General features: G+C 38.6%; 1 protein-coding gene across 4 annotated transcripts in view; it reads right to left on the bottom strand.

Moving 5' to 3' along the window:
* LOC134664275 (centaurin-gamma-1A) overlaps positions 1-21,128 on the bottom strand; it is a 424,789-nt gene that overhangs the window by 22,906 nt on the left and 380,755 nt on the right. For 2 of the 4 annotated variants that reach the window (XM_063520824.1, XM_063520825.1), the window contains exons 4-6: positions 1,801-1,942; positions 1,350-1,484; positions 2-126 (exon numbers count right to left, since the gene is read on the bottom strand). In XM_063520824.1, the coding sequence (XP_063376894.1) occupies positions 2-126; positions 1,350-1,484; positions 1,801-1,942 (402 nt within the window). Of the gene's footprint in view, position 1; positions 127-216; positions 475-1,349; positions 1,485-1,800; positions 1,943-3,320; positions 3,546-21,128 lie in introns of those variants that run through there. The other 2 variants (XM_063520826.1, XM_063520827.1) reach the window with 2 other exon arrangements.

Below are 21,128 nucleotides of genomic sequence, written 5' to 3'. Positions count from 1 at the left end.
CCTTATAGAGGAATGTGGAATGATTGTGACTGGGAGAGTTTGCCAGGGGCTGAGGCGTCACCGGTCGTGATCCCGTCAGGCATTGCTGCGATGCCGACAGCCTCGAACCAACGATCTTCTGACACGCTAAAACAAGAAACATCACTTAAAAACACTGCACGGAAACACTGAACCAATTCCACTAAAAAGCGACTAATTTATACGAAATCAACACACATTCGAATTTTGCCGATTTCCTACGATCACGCTCCTCAGCTCTTTGAATGTTGTAGCACGAGCTCCGACGCCGCAGGCTCGCTATCGGCGACATGTTCGATTTGAAAATGAGCGTTTTATCCATCGTTCCATTCAGAATTTGAATTAAATAACAAATTGAAAACGGACAGCGACCGTCGCGAATTTAAAGACAAAGCGACGTAAACTGTCAAAAATGTAAACAACGCGGAACGAATGAACGAGAACGAGCGACGACCGCGCGGCGGGAGGCCGGTGTTACCACTGCGCGCCGTAGAATCCCCCCGCAGCCAAACTAGATCCACTGTCTCGCATTCCCATCACGCGATCACGGTTCCTCGCAAAAAAATGTCCAATATCATGCAGTATTATGTAATCCCATGGACAGGCACCTTTTTTTATTTGTATACAACTTGACCAGTTTTTTTCTAGGTACGACTACCTTTTTCATTCATAGTCATTGAGAGTAGATAAGTAGGTAGATATATTCTTAGGTCTCTTCACGTGAAATTTGACTGTCTTACAATTTGTAAATAAAAATACGGCTTGTAAAACTACTAAAGTTAAATTGTATGTGTGCATGCATCGTTGTATTTGTACAAATACAATCAATGACATGCACACATTACGACAGTGGCAAACATGTTTTTGAATACAATAGAATCTTTTAAAAATAACTCAACGGGGACCTAGTTACCTACCACGAAACATCGGATGGTAAAATTATAGCAACTTGGTTTGCTATAATTTTACCATCCGATGTTCAAGTTCTGCCAGCGGATGCTATAGAGTAACGACATAGTTAATAAGCCACAATGTAGGCAAAGGTCGTTGAAAATTCATGACTGTTTCATTTAATGGTGATATTGTTATACTACAGAGTTGCGTGCCACTGTTGTTGTTACGATATCAAATGGGGACATCCTAATAAAAATCCGATGACATACGTACGCAACACTAAAATGCAAATGCAAGCGATTATGGTAACTGATTTCCATCCAACTACACAAGTAAATAAACGGTAACAGCATTCCGATCCTCATTGTTATCGAAGCTATCGAAAAAAAGACGGATAGTCGTGACGTCACGGTATAAAAAACTCGTTCCTTTCTTACCATCTTGGAACACGCGCTCGACATTCAATCCGTACGTAGCGCAGGTTTCGTAGTATGAACATCTTCTCAGTTCATTTGACAGCTTGCGAGCGCGGTTGTCGTCCACGACGCGTGGACTACTTTCACTTATGGCATCTGAAAGAGCAACCAATCAATTTTGTAAATGGACAGGAAACCTATCGGAAACGCATGAGCAGCTTCTTTGTTTTATTTAGTTTTTCATCCTCAGTTCTAGTAATTGCACGATAGTATGTCGATAATCACTGGTTAGGTGGAACATTGTACTCATTCCGTGTATTGTATAAATTTACAAAGGAAATAAATGTCTTTAGTATAATTTCAAAGAAATTAAGATTAAGCATCGCACATTATTTGTCAAGAGATAATTTTATTGATATCGTTTGATATAAAAAAAAACTTAATAACAATATAGTGCATAAATACCACATACCTTGTGTTCCAACCAAAATGATCGGTATCTCGGCGGAGTTTCGATAGTGTGACATTTTGTTAAAGTAGTTGGAGACTGTGTTGTAGCTGACCTCGTTGTCGAGACTAAATACGAATATCACGGCGTCGACCCAGGCAGTAAACTGTAACAATGAAATTTAACCATAAGTATAAGAAGAAAAACTATAAACCTACATATATTATAACCCGGTTATGAAAGAATTTTATGCGGAAAACGTTCGTTTCGTAAATTGCAAACTACCGATTGTATATCAGCCTCATAATTGCAATGTCGTCGCTTTCTTTATAACCGCAACCTATAGCAGCATACCTACCGCATTACGTAAAAACCCCTAACATGTAACCCCACTATTGCGAAATCCTGGAGAAAAAACTCACCCTAAGTCGCTGGTATAATTACGTGGGGTACTTTGACGTGGGGATTAAAACGGAAGGGTTGTGTATGCATTTTTCAACTAGCTACATGTAAGGATAATGATCCTAAAAAGAATTGTAAGTATACTCATAGGCAACAGACGGTAAACTTTTAATGACACTATTAAATTGAGCAGAAATCATTATTGTCCTTTCCCTGAGCATTATAGCACGAATTAAAACCTAGAACTATAAGCTGTATAGTGCGGATCTTTAAAAAAAATATAGTCATAATACAGCTAATTTTTACTCTTATAAAGTGAAAGAGACTATTCGACCATTAGGAAAGCAGGATTGCACAGCTTGGTTTTACTGCGGGCGCCCGGATTAACCTTCTATAGGCTTTATTAAACCATAACACAGCAATGTCATTTGTGAGAAAAAAACGCGGTAGACAAAAGAAAGTGTATGGGTAACTCAGCTTCCACTTGAATGAAGAATGCGTTGGAGGGTGTCACCCCTTTCCTCTGAAGAACAATCGACGGCAGGAGGTATCATCCGGCATACGGGAGTGTGTGATGACGACATGCAAAAACATGGCACGTCACCCTCGTCTGGGTTGTATATTTTTTTTACATTTATTTATTTGCCATCTTGGATAGAAAATATAGAAATCACGGAAAACACAAATTTATCAAGTGATGTCGTATTTACGAAGACGGTAATGAATCGAGATGGAAGGAAATGAATTTCATTAGCTTTAAGATGACATTTCGAAATATTATTCAGTTTCAAGGCACGTCTTTCAAAAACATGGTTATGACTAATGATAAATCTCTGAAAGCCTACACAGATAACGAAATCAGAATAATAAGAGAGCTTCTGAACAAGATGCCAATTTATTATAATATGTAGGCACACAAAAGGTTTACGAGAGATTCGCATGTTGAACCCAAATCCTAACCAAAAATATGGTAATCATAATCATGCTAAAGGTTGTCGCAAAATAAATAGACACAATACAAAAGCAAATATTGCGTATTAAAATAATTTTCATGCATGTTTAATGAGCAAACAACTTTTCTGCATACACCGCATACATTGATAAAATGTATTGGAAAACTCATAAATAAGTGAAACTCTTACCAATCCATTGCGTTTTTAATTGGCAATGCAACACCCGACCACTTCTGAATAAAAGCAGGGATAATGGATTTTTACTGTCTATTTTTGTCGTTTTCTATGGAACTGTCAACAGTAACAGGTGAAATCACTGCGAACAGGGCAGCGCACTGGAAGCGACTGGGCGGGCGGGCGGCTTTGAGCTTAGGCGGCAAACCTCCACTATACCCGTCACCCTCCAACCCCCTCGCCGACACGACTATTGAGAGAGACAGGGCACAAAAAGCTAAATGCACTTGTATGCAATACCTAGCGTATGAATTAATATAGGGATAACATGCGTGTTAATGTACAAAGATAAGTAGTTCAGGGGATTATTTAGATTAAAAAGGATTTCCTTATCGATATCACTTAATATTCAGTCATGATAGTTACTTAAGTAGTGCTCAGCCTTGTATCTGATTCGTCATTAGACTCATTAAATGTTTTTATATAGGTATCTAAAGTCTAAACAATGGATCTTTAACTGCACTTACGGATTTATTAGATTTCCATTCATGGTTTGATTTAATAGTTTAAGTTGCACTAAAAAGCACCTGTAAGTTAAGTCTTAATCATCATGTGAACTGCATCTTAAGATGATTGTATTATTACATACCTACATATTTATGTTTGGTCGGTAACTTGTCAGTCGATGAAAACGATATTAGGTATTTATGCAATCGATAAAGTGATTGGCCTCAAATCTAGCCTAGATTACGCGAACCCCTTGACACCTCAACATGATTCAATAAATCGTAATCGAAATCTGTTGGCAACAGCCCGGGGGTCGGGGGTAACGCTCTGTGAAGAATTACAAGCTTTCTCAGACCTTGGGCTGATACGTTTAGTATCACGGTTGAATTCCCTTAGCGACAAGGTCGAACGATCAAATTTGAACGTGAAAACACGAAACTGAGGCAGTTTTTGTCGTAAATGAGTTGATGGTAACGTTTACTGCCTTGCTCGTGATAACACTAATTGAGCGATACGAAAAAGCGAGTAACGAGGTTTTTTTATTAATTGTAAGAGCTCTTTTAATCCATTTGATAAATATAAATCCAGCAGGGATACTTTTATAATGTTTTTAACAGTTATTACAGAAACTATAATAGATATTAAAAGGAATGTCAGAGGCATTTAAAATTCTAAACATAGACATACACGTCCTACGCGTTTCACTACACGTTTTTAAAACACGTAGACGTTGAAGTTCGAACACACTTTCATCTTCGACCGTCGGACACGGTTAGGAAGCGAAATTACAAATTACGGGGAAGTAATCGAACGTTGCTCGAGTCGTGCGTGCGTCCAGCAACGCTCTCGTTGGCAGTGGGCGGAGTGATCGAATATTTCACTGTCTTCACGAGTACCATCGCAGACACAGTTGGCTGGCCATTCGTAAACCTTATTTCAACAAGATAACGTTCAATAATGGCCACTTTAGCATTGTCAAAGTTTAAAGCTGGCTGCTATTATTGACCCGATAAACAAAGCTAGTAAACCTAAGTTATATTAGAGAACTGTTAAACAATTAGAACTTCAAAGTCAAACAATTAATTGCCTTGCGCCCGCGAATTTCTCTTTCGATCATGGCTGGAAGAGAAAATAAAACTTGGAGTTTACTAGTAATATTGGTAAAATCAATATTCATGTTAACATCGTATTCGCGCCTACTTCGTCTTAACTTTTACAAATTTCCAAAATATCTAGTCAGCACGAACTGCGTTGATGTGTTTATTCATGAACTTGTTAAATTTAGTTCCTCGATCAATTCGCGTAACCAAAATTGCTATAATTACTAATTAATAATTCGATTATTGTTACTCGGAAAAGCACGTATTAAATTATCATACATAGTAAGATACTTCATACTGCTGTTCCGTTGATAAAATGCAATTATCTTTTCAGGTCATTGTGCCTAATAGCGATTTTCTCGTCCGCAAATCATTTTGATAACATATCCGGTGCAATGTTGCTGTAGATAAGCAACTTGTAACCGAAGCAAAATACGTAGTAAAAACAAAAACGCTTCCTCATAAACTCTGCACTACGGCACAGCGCATATCATCATACCCAATTTACTGCTTTTGTCTCGCCATGGGTACCTAGCGCACTATATAGGGAACTGGTTTTCATGCCCTTACAAAGGCGAGGCGAACAAAACAACGCGAGCCTACCTACATGCTTATACGGAGTAAGTTACTTTTTTCGATGAATAGGAGAGAGAATAATGCCGTAACTTGATATCCGAACGTGACCTGTGCTGCTCTCACCTCCCTTCATTGTTAGGGTATGATACTTAGGCCGGACAAAGGTTTCCGTTGTGGTCAGGTAACTTCCCCTGGCTACCCGTCGGGCAGAGACAAATTGTTTTAGTAAGTTTATAAATCATTAATTAATGTCAGCGAAAAGCGACATTGCTTTACAAAATGAAACTATACAGTGGTGCTTTTAAAACCACGTAATGGCTTCAGACACTCTACTGAGGCTATTAACACCGTCCATGCACACATTGCAAATTGTTAACACAAGCGAACATATTCAATAGGTACATTATAAAACAGCCCGCATAAAGGTCAAAATCCTTTAGAAATAATCTAACCGAGAGACTCATGGAGCAAGTCGCATGTTATAGAAGACCGAGTCGGACAACTGTCTTTTATCTTATTCAAAAGGACTCGGAACGTGACTGACATCGTTATTATGTGTTTTTTGTATTTAATTTGACACAAACGTTTTGTTATTGAACATAAACGCCTAAACGAAAACAATTCCGTGTGACCATAAAATGTCTTGAAGTTGTCGAATAAAAACTTAATTATAAAAAGATATCACGCATCGGTAACTCTGGCGTGAGCGGCTCGTGTCGAAAATTAGCTTTAAGTATGCGTGAATTGACATAACTACATCCTATTTAGGCGCAACAACACCGCAGGGTCCATAACAAACAAAATTCACTACAAAATTATGACCCAATTAAAGAGCCCCCTCCCAAATTAGATTGTCGACCCACTGTTCCGGTGAAAACAGAAGTAAATATGCGGTTCATGAATTACGACAGGCCAATTTAGTCTTTAATTCCACAGAGATACGTTTATCTCGACATTAATGCGGGTAAAATGGTTCCTGTTCTAATATTACGAATTAATTTACTTCAAAGCGCCTTCTGCAAGTTCAAGTGAAAACTGGAATTTGCAAAGTTGCCTTGGGCTAGTAAACTCCATGGAACATTGTCAAGGGAAGCAGATTGCTTTGATTATAATTAACAGAATGTCAACGGTAGTTACAAAGAAAATTAATTATGCACGGAACGCCGTGACGGGTAAAACATTCGAAAAGTCCCTATTTATAGGGTAAAATGCAGTTGCAGGTAACATTTAAAAAGTAGAGGTGAATGAGTGAATGACATATTAACAAAATTACCGTTTCAACTGTCGATTTCAATTCCTAGGGTAGATGTGTTTATTACGGAAACTAGAAATAGTTAATCGTTTTGATACTCATATATTGATAAAAAATCTTTAGTCGTCGCTCTATGACGTTGAAATAATAATCCCAAGCCCTCAACATACAGTACAGGGAATGTGGCCTTCATGTTAGATCGTGATGCCATTTCAACTTCAGCTATTTCGAAGAAATGTGAGGTGTTCTTAATGCTCCGACATTACATTGTAACAAGCATACAATTCTAGCAACATTTTCTCTAAACAAACAAAGATGCTTCAATAAGGGTTTTATGAGACGCTCAAAATAGGAAATATAGGGCAGGGCTGAAAGGGCCGACATAACGAAACACGTCCTCCGGGAGCGTGATCCTTCCTTTCAAGGCGAAGGGACTTTCATGCTAAGGAGACGCAATAATGCGAAAATGTGATCAAAAATGCCCCTTCGCCATATTGAGCCGTTAAGTACCTACCTACCGATGAGACGGATATGAGCATGGCCATAAGGGTTTTTCAGCTTAATTAAATTGGAAGGATGCGGGTTTGCGGGTTATACGAAAGTAATGGAATGCCGTAGGTCACTGCATTTTAAAAAGCGTTTTTTTTATGTCAATACAAGAACAAAGATATGTGGTAGGGTCATATAACAATTTAACATATAATGGACCGAGCGTTAGCGTTTCAGCTTCGGCAAAAATGCTTTCGTATGTCCGGATGTTCTCCTCTACAAGTCGCAATTCTCAACCGATTCGCGTGATATTTTGCGAGTAGGTTTCGATGATTAAATAGTTTTTTTTTTGTTTGATTCAGTTTTTGTTTTTTTTTTCAAAATGGCCGAGGCATGGATACATTGAAAGCTATCCTACAGTAGGTACCTACACAGAGCCACTAGTGTAATACATATAGATAATATAGCCTATGTAGGTGAAGGTATTAGTTACACACTAGTGTAAATTCTATCAACTTAGTATGTTTTGCATAGCCTGTGACAGTTAAACTTGTTCTATCCAATATTTACATATCATTCATAAACATGAGCACGCGATAAAAAATACAAGTATAACCGTCTTGACTCACTACAATAACATTGGAAACCAAATAAAGACAACGCCGTTAAAAATTCAATAAAAACAAAAGTTATTAGCGAGAAAAAAGTAACGCATTTTGTGTCTTCCTCATCTCGAAATGGGGAGATGTAAGAGGCACGTACGAAAATTCTGGGCCTGCACGCTATTCCCCCCTTGCATCAAAGTTTCAGGAACGCAGAATTTACCCAGTTACCCGTAACTTTCTGAGTTATAAATAGGGCCAAAGTAACGACTGGAGCGAATGAATAAATTAGATAACGTTAAATATATGGCCTACGATTATTCATAAACAAACATTGATAAAAGTTATCCGACTCTTGGGTAACTCTGTGAGAATTGGCAATTTATTGCAAATCTACGTGGATAACGATGTTGTTAAAATAAAAGAGAATTTGATGATGGTCATAACATTAGAAGTCAAACGACGTATACACGCACACAAAGGTCAATATTAGATCAAAATTTGGCTATTCAAAAATATAAAAATACAAAAGTTTGTTTAGTAACTCAAACGTTAACAATTCGTTTTTCTAGCTCCTACTTGCTAGATATAAAGATAAAAATAAGTTCAAAAACTAAAACCAGACTACTGCAAATCGCGCTCTAAAAAGTATGAAACAAGATAGAATTTTTATCTAAAAATTATCGAACAGGAAATATTATAAATGTTACCATTTTTTTAAATAAAAAATACAACGTAATATAATTTACTATTTTTTTAAATATATTTACAGAAATTCAGAGGATCGCCGTGGTCGTATGCCACGATTATAAACTTTAAGGTTAAGTGGCATACGACCACGGCTATCCTCTGAATCTCTGTAAATATATTTAAAAAAATAGTAAATTATATTACGTTGTATTTTTTATTTAAAAAAATGGTAACATTTATAATATTTCCTGTTCGATAATTTTTAGATAAAAATTCTATCTTGTTTCATACTTTTTAGAGCGCGATTTGCAGTAGTCGGGTTTTAGTTTTTGAACTTATTTTTATTTAATTAATTTTGGGGTCATGATTTCGTTACCAACTATTTGAAGTCACTTGATATTACTTTTGCGAGGGCGTCCGCAGTACAGAAATGCATGAAGAGTGCCGCATATATCGGGCTATGCCCGACTCCTTTGGTATGAGGGCGCCTTCGGCGCCCGGCTTTGGAACGCGTACGTCGGGCTACGCCCGACTCTTTTGGTATGAGGGCGCCGAGGGCGCCCGGCTTTGGAACGCGTACGTAGGGCTAAGCCCGACACTTTTAGTATGAGGGCGCCGAAGGCGCCCGGCTTTGTAACGCCTACAGCGAGCCTCGTACGTCGGGCTGTGCCCGACTCTTTTAGTATGAGGGCGCCTTCGGCGCCCGGCTTTGGAACGCGTTCGTCGGGCTACGCCCGACCCTTTAGTATGAGGGCGCCAAAGGCACCCGGCTTTGGAACGCGTACAGCGAGCCTCGTACGTCGGGCTGCGCCCGACTCTTTTAGTATGAGGGCGCCAGAGGCGCCCGGCTTTGGAACGCGTACAGCGAGCCTCGTACGTCGGGCTGCGCCCGACTCTTTTAGTGTGAGGGCGCCGAAGGCGCCTGGCTTTGGAACGCGTACGTCGGGCTACGCCCGACTCTTTTAGTATGAGGACGCCGAAGGCGCCCGGCTTTGGAACGCGTACAGCGAGCATCGTACGTCGGGCTGCGCCCGACTCTTTTAGTATGAGGGCGCCTTCGGCGCCCGGCTTTGGAACGCGTTCGTCGGGCTACGCCCGACCCTTTAGTATCAGGGCGCCAAAGGCTTTGGAACGCGTACAGTGTGTCTTGTACGTCGGGCTACGCCCGACTCTTTTATTATGAAGGGCGCCTTCGGCGCCCGGCTTTAGAACGCGCACAGCGTACCCCGTACGTCGGGCTACGCCCGACTCTTTTAGTATAAGGGCGCCGAAGGCGCCCGGCTTTGGAACGCCTACAGCGAGCTTCGTACGTACAGCGTGCCTCGTACGTCTCTTGTAGGGCTGATCGGGACTTCTATACCTATTCATTTAATAAAATATTGCAGATCATTAAAAAACACCATGTAGTGGCCAAACAAATTTATTTTGTCAAAAACCTTCTTGTATCGCCTTAATCGGGTAATACGCGGATAGAATTCAGAGCGCTTGTAGATTCGTAGTTCGAATTACCTACCCGATAAATTAATGTTTTATCGGGTTCATGTAAGCAAAGCCGGGTGCAAAAGCTAACAATATGTATATATTTGAAATGTGCTAATTGAGCCCTTTCAAATGATATACAACACGTCATCATTACTCATTTTTATTTTTTTGGTTAGTGACTTTATGACCTCTAGAGGGCGCCGTGTTCATTTTTTTGTGACGTCATATAGCCTATAACCAGCGGACGCTTAAGACGATTCGAATGACATATCGTTTGTCAAATTATAATGCGTACTTTAGAAGTTCTGAGGGAACAAATGAACATACATACATACATACCCACATACATACCGGTCAAAATCATAACCCTCCTTTTGCGTTGCCGTAGTCGGGTAAAAAATGTGATGATATCGCTCTCCGAATCGAGTTTTCTTCCAAAGCGCATCAAATTCCAAAATCACCCAAAGCCGTATAAAGTCAAAAGTTCCGAGTCTCAATTCAATCTAACAGTCAGATAAAGCACCACAAACTTATTTGAGATGTCGGTGAAAACCTGAACTAACATTACTTCATACTAACTTCAATCCCATTCTAAGAAGAGGGCGATGCTGTCAACAGCAAATAAAAGTTTGTAGTGCCATTCACAGGTAAGCACGTTTCCAGAGAATAAATACGACCCGCAGTTCTAAACTTTTCGGTGCCAATTTCAAATTCAGAACACGAACACTTTAAGATAAAGTCGGGTCATTCTTTACGTTCAAATATTCAAAGTCTTCTACACTCTATGACCTTTTAGGGTCAACGTTCTTTCGATCTAATAACGGTATTTGTAGTTCGTGCGACTAATATCGTTCAAGGTAATCGATTATTGCTTACGATCTTAGAAAAATGTTCAATTACATGTAACTACATTTATTTTTCAATCTCATCGCAAAGTTGACATTTGGAGCGCATGAAATGGTATTAAGGACAGTAATTTTCTTCCAACTCGCAAGAAGCTTTTTTATGCGAAACATAAAACAAATTCAGTAAGGTCCTTTGAAACATGTAATTTCGACTCACAATGGCTGTATAATATATAATATTGTACCAAAAGTATTATGTCGTCAACACTAACGAAAAATAACTAGAAATTAAATAGTTTTCAACTTATTTGGGTCCAAGTACCCCAAAATATCATTGCCGCTCACACTCGTACAAAATTACTAATATGCACAACATTAAATCAGTGACACAAAACTTTCTCATAACTTATTAAAATTAAGCAATCGGTCAGCAATTTTCTAAACTTACAGGGCCATTTTGATCAATTTGTCATAAGGCCATCACTTCCTCATTTAAGGTCGCTGTTACATCAAGTTTCTCCAATCAGTTTATGCAATACATATGTAAATGATAAATACATAAACTTATTTACGATTTGCACAGGTGCGAGCATTCGCCTTCCGGTCAGAATATATGAATATTTTTTACGTAAAACTTACCCTACTTATTGAAACGAATACACAACGTAAATAAAAAACTAAGCATGTAGTGTAGGTATGTTAGTAAGGGATCGAAAATAGCGGATGGGTTTGGACTTACGCGAATACACATCAAAAGAATATTTGATTATCGGCGCGATTCGGGAAATGAATTAGAGATTCACTAGAAATGAAATAGTAAAGATATGTGACGTTCCATGGCAAAAGGTACCATTGCCCCGGCTGAATATTGGAGCGGCGTTAATAATAGCGTAAGCGCCAGCCGCCATAAGGTTTAATAACCTTTTGCCGTGGAACGTCACATATCTTTACTATTTAATATCTAGTGAATCTCTAAATCATTTCCCGAATCGCGCCCTAAGAAGTTTCTGCTGAGATCTAACCATAGGTGTACATTACTTTTATATACACGCGTAAAATTTAACTTCGTGATGTAATATGTTATTCAGTATTTAATGCTTCATATAACATAACATTAATCTCCAAACTTCACGTAAGATTTATCACAATAAAATACGTTCATAAGATATTGTACACTAAAAGCCTCTAGTTATTTCATGGCAGACAAAACTGTAGTGAAAAGCGAGCGCAAGTTTTAATATAAATAACGCAAAATGCGGCGAAAACATCTTGAAGGCCTTTTTGGAGTCAGCGCAGCCGTGAAAAGGACGGTTTTATGAAACTTACAACGCTAGCTTTAGCTAACCCTTTCTAAAGAAATGATTTATTCACATTATTAAATATTATAAGAGAAGATAATTTAAACTTTATTTGCAAATTTACTTTACATAGAGTTAGACCAAGACAAGTCTGCAATGATTTTATGATAAGTACGTAAAATTTCATAGAGTTTGACGTTTAAAATAACACTTGCACTGCGTATGCTATAAAAATCGTTGCAGACTTTTCTTGGTCTAGCTCTACCTGCGTATCTTGTTATTTAATAGTAATGAAAAATTTCGGCAAAAAAGAACAATAGGGACACGTAATTATCAGCCAAATAATTTACACTACAATTTATCCCAATTAATCGAGTTCGACCACGCGATGCGTTTAAAACTGTCCACAAGTGTAAATAAAATGCTTTTTCAACTTTATTTACATAAAAAAAAACCGCGACAAAGCGTTATTCGTGTCCTCGAGGTAATCGACGTTCGCAGTCCAGCCGGCGCCGCACGCGATCGTGTCCGCCGCGTGGCGCCTTTACCCTAGCCACCCTTTGAACGAATGGAAACGCTGTCACGTTGGTACACTTGATTTTGAATGAAAAGGCGGGATATTGATGGATCGTATCGGGTGTCGGATAGTGATATCTGTATTGTATTACGTATATGATTGGGGGTTGACAGTGATATACTGTTATTATTTATTACATATTGTAATAGAGAAAATTCGAAAAGCTATTTTAGCTATTATAGGTTCTTTGGCAAACTTAATGGTGGTTGCGTCTAAAAAAAAAGGTTAATCTGATGACTATAAGTACTATTTTATTATACATGAAATTGGCAGAACTGTCTCATTTCAAACATAGACAATCAGAATCATACTGTCTTTGTCTTACGCTAGTACTAGCACCCAAAAGAAAGGAATGAGTATAGTATTCCTGGTTTTCTATAGTTAGTTATTACTTTTTATTTATTTTTATTTACCCTATCACTTTGTTAGGATAAAAAAGTTCAAACTAACCATCGTGGCTAATAATAATAAAAAGTAATAACGCGTAAACTTATCCACTTAATTTATCAGTTAAAAAACTAATAAGCAACTTTGCACTTTCTAGTTCGTCGCCAGTTTGTCGGTAGGTACTTACTAGCAACCCCTACTAAAGTAATAAATAAGCTAATAACTAGTTCATTCGATTTACAGCCTTACATGTATTAACTTAGAGCTTTTTATAGTTTTTATATACTTATTATATTTAAGCTGCGTTGTGAAATCTTGAATTAAGTTTAGTACTTTTTAGAATGAATTATGTTTTAAAAGGTATTAGAAATTGTTATTTGTTATACAAGGGGGCAAAGTTTCTGTTTAATTCGTGATAAAATTGATATCCGAGCAAGCGAAAGATTCCAAAATGAACTACGAACGTAGCAAGTAAAATACATATTTGGATTTAAACCTCTTCAAAAAGAGTCCCACTTGACTGGTATAGCATATTTAATAAATATTTGGGGACAATCCTCCACGGATCGACCTAGCCAAAACGACAAAACTTGTACTATGGATATCCACCTCTCAGGAACAATGCGTGATGAACACACAAATAAATGCCCTTAAAGGGATTCGAACTCGGGACCTGCTACTTCGTAAGGGTCACTCGGTAGTGACCTCGGTAGTGAGTCGGTACTAGGCTAGAAAGCAGCTATTTACATTAGTCGGCTATACCACATTTCAATTTAAAACTTAACCAAAAAATATATACCCACTTAACCTGTTACATGACAAAGAACTCAACTCTGTTAATAAATAATGTACCTATATAGCGAATAATAAAAAGAAAAACATCAAGCCTTTTACCACGCCGTTGCAATTAGTGCGAGAGCTCTCAAATCGAAGATTTCCTGTCCTGCTTTTTGCTGACACCTTTAAGTACTATAATCTAGTACTAGGCTGTAGTTAGTTCAATAATTATACTAGTTCATCCGTTTAGTTAGGTTCGTAGACCTGCGTAGACAGAGGTAAGAAAACATATACATATTATGTAGGTAACTAAGGATATTTTATTAGACTTATATACAAAAATGAACACACTGCATACCTACCTTTTAAATTTAAAGTTGAACAACATAATTTTCACCACACCAGCTCGGAAAGGCTTACTTTGCACTTCAAAAACTGATAGCAAAGTTGCATTTTATTCACATGTGAGACAAAGTAATCAAATGCAAATTTTGAGTTGGTTTCTTATGTTTGCTGGTAGAAATGACTTTTAAATAATGATTTTGGATGATAAATATTTAATAACATTCATTTGGATTTGATTTTGTTTGATATTTTAGATTTAATATTTGCTTCAGGTTGGTGTGGTGAAAAATGTTGTGTTTCACTCGGGGGCCAATTTTGTTTAACCCTCGTGCTTTGAAACCCTCGCAACGCTCAAGATTCCATTTTTCGAACCACTCGCTACGCTCGTGGTTCAATTTTGGAATCTTTCGCTTGCTCGGGTATCAATATTAGCACGAGCGGTTAAACAACAACTTTGCCCCCTTATAAAACAAATAACTATTTCACCACACCAGCTCGGAAAGGCTTACTTTGCACTTCAAAAACTAATAGCAAAGTTGCATTTTATTCACATGTGAGGCAAAGTAATCAAATGCAAATTTTGAGTTGTTTTCTTATGTTTGATGGTAGAATTTACTTTTAAATGATGATTTTGGATGATAAATATTTAATAACATTCATTTGGATTTGATTTGGTTTGATTGTGTTTGATATTTTACATTTAATATTTGCTTCAGGTTGGTGTGGTGAAAAATTTTGTGTTTCACTCGGGAACAAATTTTGTTTAACCCTCGTGCTTTGAAACCCTCGCAACGCTCAAGATTCCATTTTTCGAACCACTCGCTACGCTCGTGGTTCAATTTTGGAATCTTTCGCTTGCTCGGATATCAATATTAGCACGAGCGGTTAAACAACAACTTTGCCCCCATGTAAAACAAATAACTATATCAAGATTATCGAAGTACAAAGTAAAGGCTACAAAAAAAAGGGAAATTTCGTTATCGGCCTCTCTATCGCTTTTGCGTAATATTTGAACTAAGTATAAAGAGGCACATAGACGAATGACGGAATGATCGATCGAACGAAGTGATTTGCGGTATGCCCTCACTCATGTTTGCGGGCAAGCGGGACGCATCTATCTGCTAGAGTGAAGAATATATTGAATGGCAATAGAGACGATTATTGATTTCCGAAGATTATCCATCCAATAAACCCAATCACTGCAAAATATACAGTGGCCTTTAAACCACTACACGATATATATTTTGTATTTTTGTGAATTTATTCTGGTTCATTTGTGTATCTGTAGATATAAAAGGATGTCTACACTTGTAAACCAGGTGTCTAGCTGGTTTACCGACCCCTACTGTCGCACCAGACGACGCTGTCCCAGACAAGTTGAAGTGCCTTCAATATTCATGGAAATGCCTCCTTTAATTCCCTCGAATAATACCGTCCTGAAGGGGGCACGGGAAGAAAGTCAATTAACAGTTTTCAACCCTATTCTTTGAGGATTAGGATTCAAAGTTACATTTCTAGTAAACATCTACAGTCGGTAAAATTTTACTTGTTTTATTTGTTGAAAAACAATCTAAACTGAAAATGGGGCTTTGTTAAGGTAAACCCCCTTTCTGATAAATTAAGCAACATTGAGCAAATATTTCATCGCTAAGCTGGGAAGGAATAGTATATTCCAGTTTTTATGTTTATTTTACACAGCCGAAAAAGGAGCATATTAATTCCGCGCCAAAAGCCAATATTTTTAGTTAAAACTTGCTACTGTTTGAAATGTTTGAAGACTGATATTAAACATGTCTCCTAAAACCCATAATCCTTTCATAATCTTAAGTTACTTCTTTGCATTTGTATTTTGTTTCGTTGGAAAGAGTATTGGAAATCTCTCGTATAAATTGCTTTGAAAGTTTTGATCTGCTATCTTATACTTCAAAGAAATGAACTCCAACTTCGAACCATTTTCATAACCTCATTATGAAAATTCTCTCAAAAGTCAAAACCATTTTCATAATCGTCAAAACATTTTCATATAAAGGTTAAAAAAAAATAGATAGGTACATGTTAAGACATCTTATGTAACCAAAGTTTAACATATACACTAAATACTCCAAGAATACCAATCATTTTGACAGTGACAGCTACTCATTGATTAAAGTTCCCCCGTCAAGTTGGAGGTTAATTTATATTTCATAGCCTGCCGACTGCCGTACAAATTAGCTGTATACGTAGCTCCGCTTCTGTTTCACTTTACCGCGTGAATGTAAATATCTATATGTCTCTATATATCTAAGGGTTGTAAAGAAGAGGGAATTTCGATAGCTAAAGTGGAAAATAATCAATAACCAGGCAGTCGACTGTATGCAACGGATTTATTTTGCGAACTGACGTACAAAAATATAAACAGTCAAAATAACATTAGAATTTAAATATGGAATTAAAAAAGAACTTAAGACTAGACATAGATAATAGTGTAAACGTATCAAAACCTATTTACATATACACCCTTAACATCCCACCCCCTTGTGTGCGAAAGCACACAAAACTAGCCAGACTAGATATACTGAGACTTTATGCCTCTAATCTGACCAATTTTTTAGAAGGTCGACGAAGAATTCCACCTGATGTGGCTACGTCCACCACCCTGACCACTCCGTCTCTGCCAGGGAATGTAGCAACGACGCGGCCGCGTGGCCAGGTTCCTCGGGGTAGGTTCTGGTCTACAATGATGACTAAGTCGCCAACAGTCAAGTCGTGCTCTCTGTTCTCCGCTATCTGGCGAGGTTGCATGGTTGGCAGAATTTCTTTTACCCATCGGTTCCAAAAGTGGTCGGCCAATCTCAACGCCTTCCTCCAGTCAGCACGTCTTAAAAGGTCTCGGTCGTCAAGGGTTGCAGGCAGAACCTGGTTAGAAGATGAGCCAATTAGAAAGTGGAAGGGCGTTAGGGTTTCCTGGTCTTCAGGGCCAATAGGGACATGGGTCAGAGGTCGAGAATTTACAATTGCCTCCGCTTCTAGAAGGAGAGTTACTAGGACTTCGGGATTAGGTTCTCTTTCACGTAATGTGGCGTTCAGCGCGACTTTGATGGTGCGAATCAGTCTCTCCCAGCATCCGCCGAAAAAAGGAGCAGCGGCAGGAATAAAGCTCCATTTTATTCCTCTATTGGCAGCAAAATCGTAGAACTCGTGCTGATAAAATTCTCGTAAAATTCGGTCTGCACCAATGAAACATGTACCGTTGTCAGAATATACAGTATTGGGAGTTCCTCTTCTAGCAATAAACCGTCGCAGGCTCATTATTGCGGAGTCAGCAGAAAGGGAATGTACAAGCTCCAGGTGAACGGCTCTGGATGTCATGCAGGTGTACAGGGCCACATAACGTTTCTCTTGTCTTCGACCGATCTTGGTATCTATCGGGCCGAAATAATCCAAGCCAGTGTACGTGAATGGGCGGCGGTGGTGGGCAAGCCGCTGAGGAGGAAGGTTACCGGTCATCGGATTCATTGGCTTTGCTCTTTTAATGCGACAGAACAAACATTTGCTGGTGACGCTTCGAACAGTACTGCGCAGATGAAGAAGCCAATATTTTTGTCGAACCTCATTGACCACCATTTCATTGTTTGCATGTCCAGCCTTGCGATGGTAGAAATTGACCAATAAGCGCACTACTGGGTGTCGTCCATCTAGAATGATTGGAAACTTGATCTCGGAACCGACGTCTTGTACGGCAACGATTCTGCCAGCTAGGTGCAACAAGTTGTCTGGCCCCATTCTGGGAGAAAGCTTCGCCAGGCGACTACTCTTTGGTATCAATTCTCCACGTTCTATTATTGGGATTTCGTCACTAAATGATTCAGACTGTACTTTCTTCAGGACGTGCCTTTCTGCGGCTTCCATAAGTTCCGCTGTCAGGGGGATTAGAGTGGTGGACGTAGGTGTATTCGTACGTTGACGAAGCCTAACATCGGTGCTAGGAGCAACGCGACCTACGCGATCTAAAACCGAGCGAAATTTAGACGCAGCTTGCAAAACGCGAGCAGTAGCACGAAGTAATCGTAGCCAGTCACTAAAACGACTGAAATCCGCGGTAATTGTCAGATGACCAACCACAAGTCCAGAAGTCTGCTTCCGCTCTTCCTGGAATATAGGCTGACCAGCTGGTTCAACAGGCCAATTCTCCGGAGGATCGAGGAGGAACGAGGGACCTGTAAACCATCGGTGGTTTGGATTAAGATGAAGCGGCTTAATCCTAGTGGCATCGTCCGCACCGTGGTCCAAATTTTTGGACTGGCCGAGCCTACCCGTGGCAGGGGTACCCGTTTCCGAGCGCGTCATTTTAGCGCTTTTAGCCGACTGCTTGGTTTTAGATCGCAAGATCATTAGTGAGGGAGAAGGACCAAATAAAGAAGAGGGAATTTCGATAGCTAAAGTGGAAAATAATCAATAACCAGGCAGTCGACTGTATGCAACGGATTTATTTTGCGAACTGACGTACAAAAATATAAACAGTCAAAATAACATTAGAATTTAAATATGGAATTAAAAAAGAACTTAAGACTAGACATAGATAATAGTGTAAACGTATCAAAACCTATTTACATATACACCCTTAACAGGTTGTTCCTTTGATGTATAATGTAGAAGTACACTTATATTATTACTTATGTTTGCTCCGAGCGTGCGCTATATAAAAGCACCCACCATGTGTAAGGCAAAAATCTATTGACAAGTCTAAATAATAGTCACAGTTATTACGCTTTCTAAGATGATTTGGTTTGTTTGTATATAGGCGATATTTAAGTACATAACAATATATCAAGATATGTATTGGACTTCCTGTTATAAGAGACTTAAAATAGTAAGAACTGGAACTAGCTCATAGTTCAATTTAGTTCTAGTTCATTTTCTTCACTGCAAAAAAGCGTAAGCAAAAATTTAATACTAACTCTACTTATAGGAGTTATAGGTACATAACTTATAGGTACGCAATATATTTAGTCTTTCGTCTTCATGCTTATGTTTATCATTTATCATTTGTCTATTCGGTGTTCTCAGTTCCAAAAGATCTTAACTTCCTATTCTAAAAATCAAACGTCGTATGTCTTATAAAAAGGCCTTTTGTTAGGGTTCCGTACCCAAAGGGTAAAACGGGACCCTATTACTAAGACTTCGCTGTCCGTCCGTCCGTCCGTCCGTCTGTTTGTCACCAGGCTGTATCTCACGAACCGTGATAGCTAGACAGTTGAAATTTTCACAGATGATGTATTTCTGTTGCCGCTATAACAACAAATACTAAAAACAGAATAAAATAAAGATTTAAATGGGGCTCCCATACAACAAACGTGATTTTTGACCAAAGTTAAGCAACGTCGGGAGTGGTCAGTACTTGGATGGGTGACCGTTTTTTTTTTGCTTTTTATTGTTTTTTTTTGCATTATGGTACGGAACCCTTCGTGCGCGAGTCCGACTCGCACTTGCCCGGTTTTTCTTATAAAGCAAGTACTGGACACTTAAAACGAGTAACAAATGACCGGGTGTGGGAGTGAGTTATGTTTTACGAGCGTCGAAGCTTTTTGTTTTGGCGGCTGACCTTTAAAATGGCGGCGTACATGTTAAATAAGATCGAGTACTTTTATAGGGTTAAAGGAAGTATCGCGAAAGTGACAAACTTTTTGAAATATAAACGAAAAAATACATATATACATACAAACATGAACGCTGAAAACAATACACTCTTTTTGTTTGCTGGGCAGTCGTGTAATAAGGTTTTGGCAATTACATTTTTGGTATAACTTTCATCGCTGTACTTTTCTTTCTGCAGGCAACTAATACTCATCGAGACAATTCTAACAAACCCAAAGACAATTCCAAGTTGCGTTCTTTTATACCATAATATTGTGTAGTCACCCAACGCACATTAAGTAAGCATGTGAAGTTGCAGTTCAATCGAATAATGGGAAGTGAGTCTATTTAGCTTGCAAGATTTGACTCAAACATAATTTAATGTACATACATTATGTACCTATTTAGGCACGATATAAATTGTGTTGTTTTATCATCATCACCATCATCATTTCAGCCTATATACATCCCACTGCTGAGCACAGGCCTCCTCATGCGCGAGAGGGCTTGGGCTATATAGTCCCCACGCTAGCCCAATGCGGATTGGGGACTTCACATACACTTTAGAATTTCTTCGCAGATGTTGTTTTATATCAGAAATAAACGAATAACGAAGTGATACTAGTACCTAATCCTAACTTTAACAGTAGGTAACATATATTAGGTAACATTTTTGGCACAATAGGTTGTCCGAACTTTCAAAACAAAACCTGAAAAGTGACGAAAATTGCACCACAGATTAAAAAAGCACCACTATTTCGAAATAGGTCGCAGCATCCCAGCAATTACACGCCTGCCAACCTAATTGTCATACGTTTTGAGCTAAAATAGACTCTATATCAACGGTAGAAAAGCTTTTTCACGTGAAAATTTCGCTGTGGCTCCTGTATGAAACGACGGATGCTGGCAGGACGTTCCAAAGCCCCATAGTAACGCAATATCAGCTCCGAAAGGGCGTATGTCCTCTGTGTTTCTATAGAGATTATTACTTTTTTTTACAGCGACCATGTGTTGCCAGTAAGTTTATTACTCGACAATCTGCTGACATTCAGGATCGCTGAATACATGCTACGCATTAGTGACATTTGGACGTGTTGAATGTAAGCATATTGGCCTTGTTAGGTACTTGCTATTATATGGCGAATTAGACAATATAGGTACATACTTTCCGCAACCGAAATTGAAATTTTGTGAATAATACTTTTACTGTTTTATTTTTTTGTTATTTTAGTGAGTTGTAAAACTTTTAGTAGTTTGGCTACCCACCCTTGTCACTGAAACTT

This window comes from Cydia fagiglandana, chromosome 5 (genome assembly GCF_963556715.1).
Source record: "Cydia fagiglandana chromosome 5, ilCydFagi1.1, whole genome shotgun sequence".
In the NCBI taxonomy this organism is placed as follows: Eukaryota; Metazoa; Arthropoda; class Insecta; order Lepidoptera; family Tortricidae; genus Cydia; species Cydia fagiglandana.
This window is presented reverse-complemented; position numbering and strand designations above follow the sequence as displayed.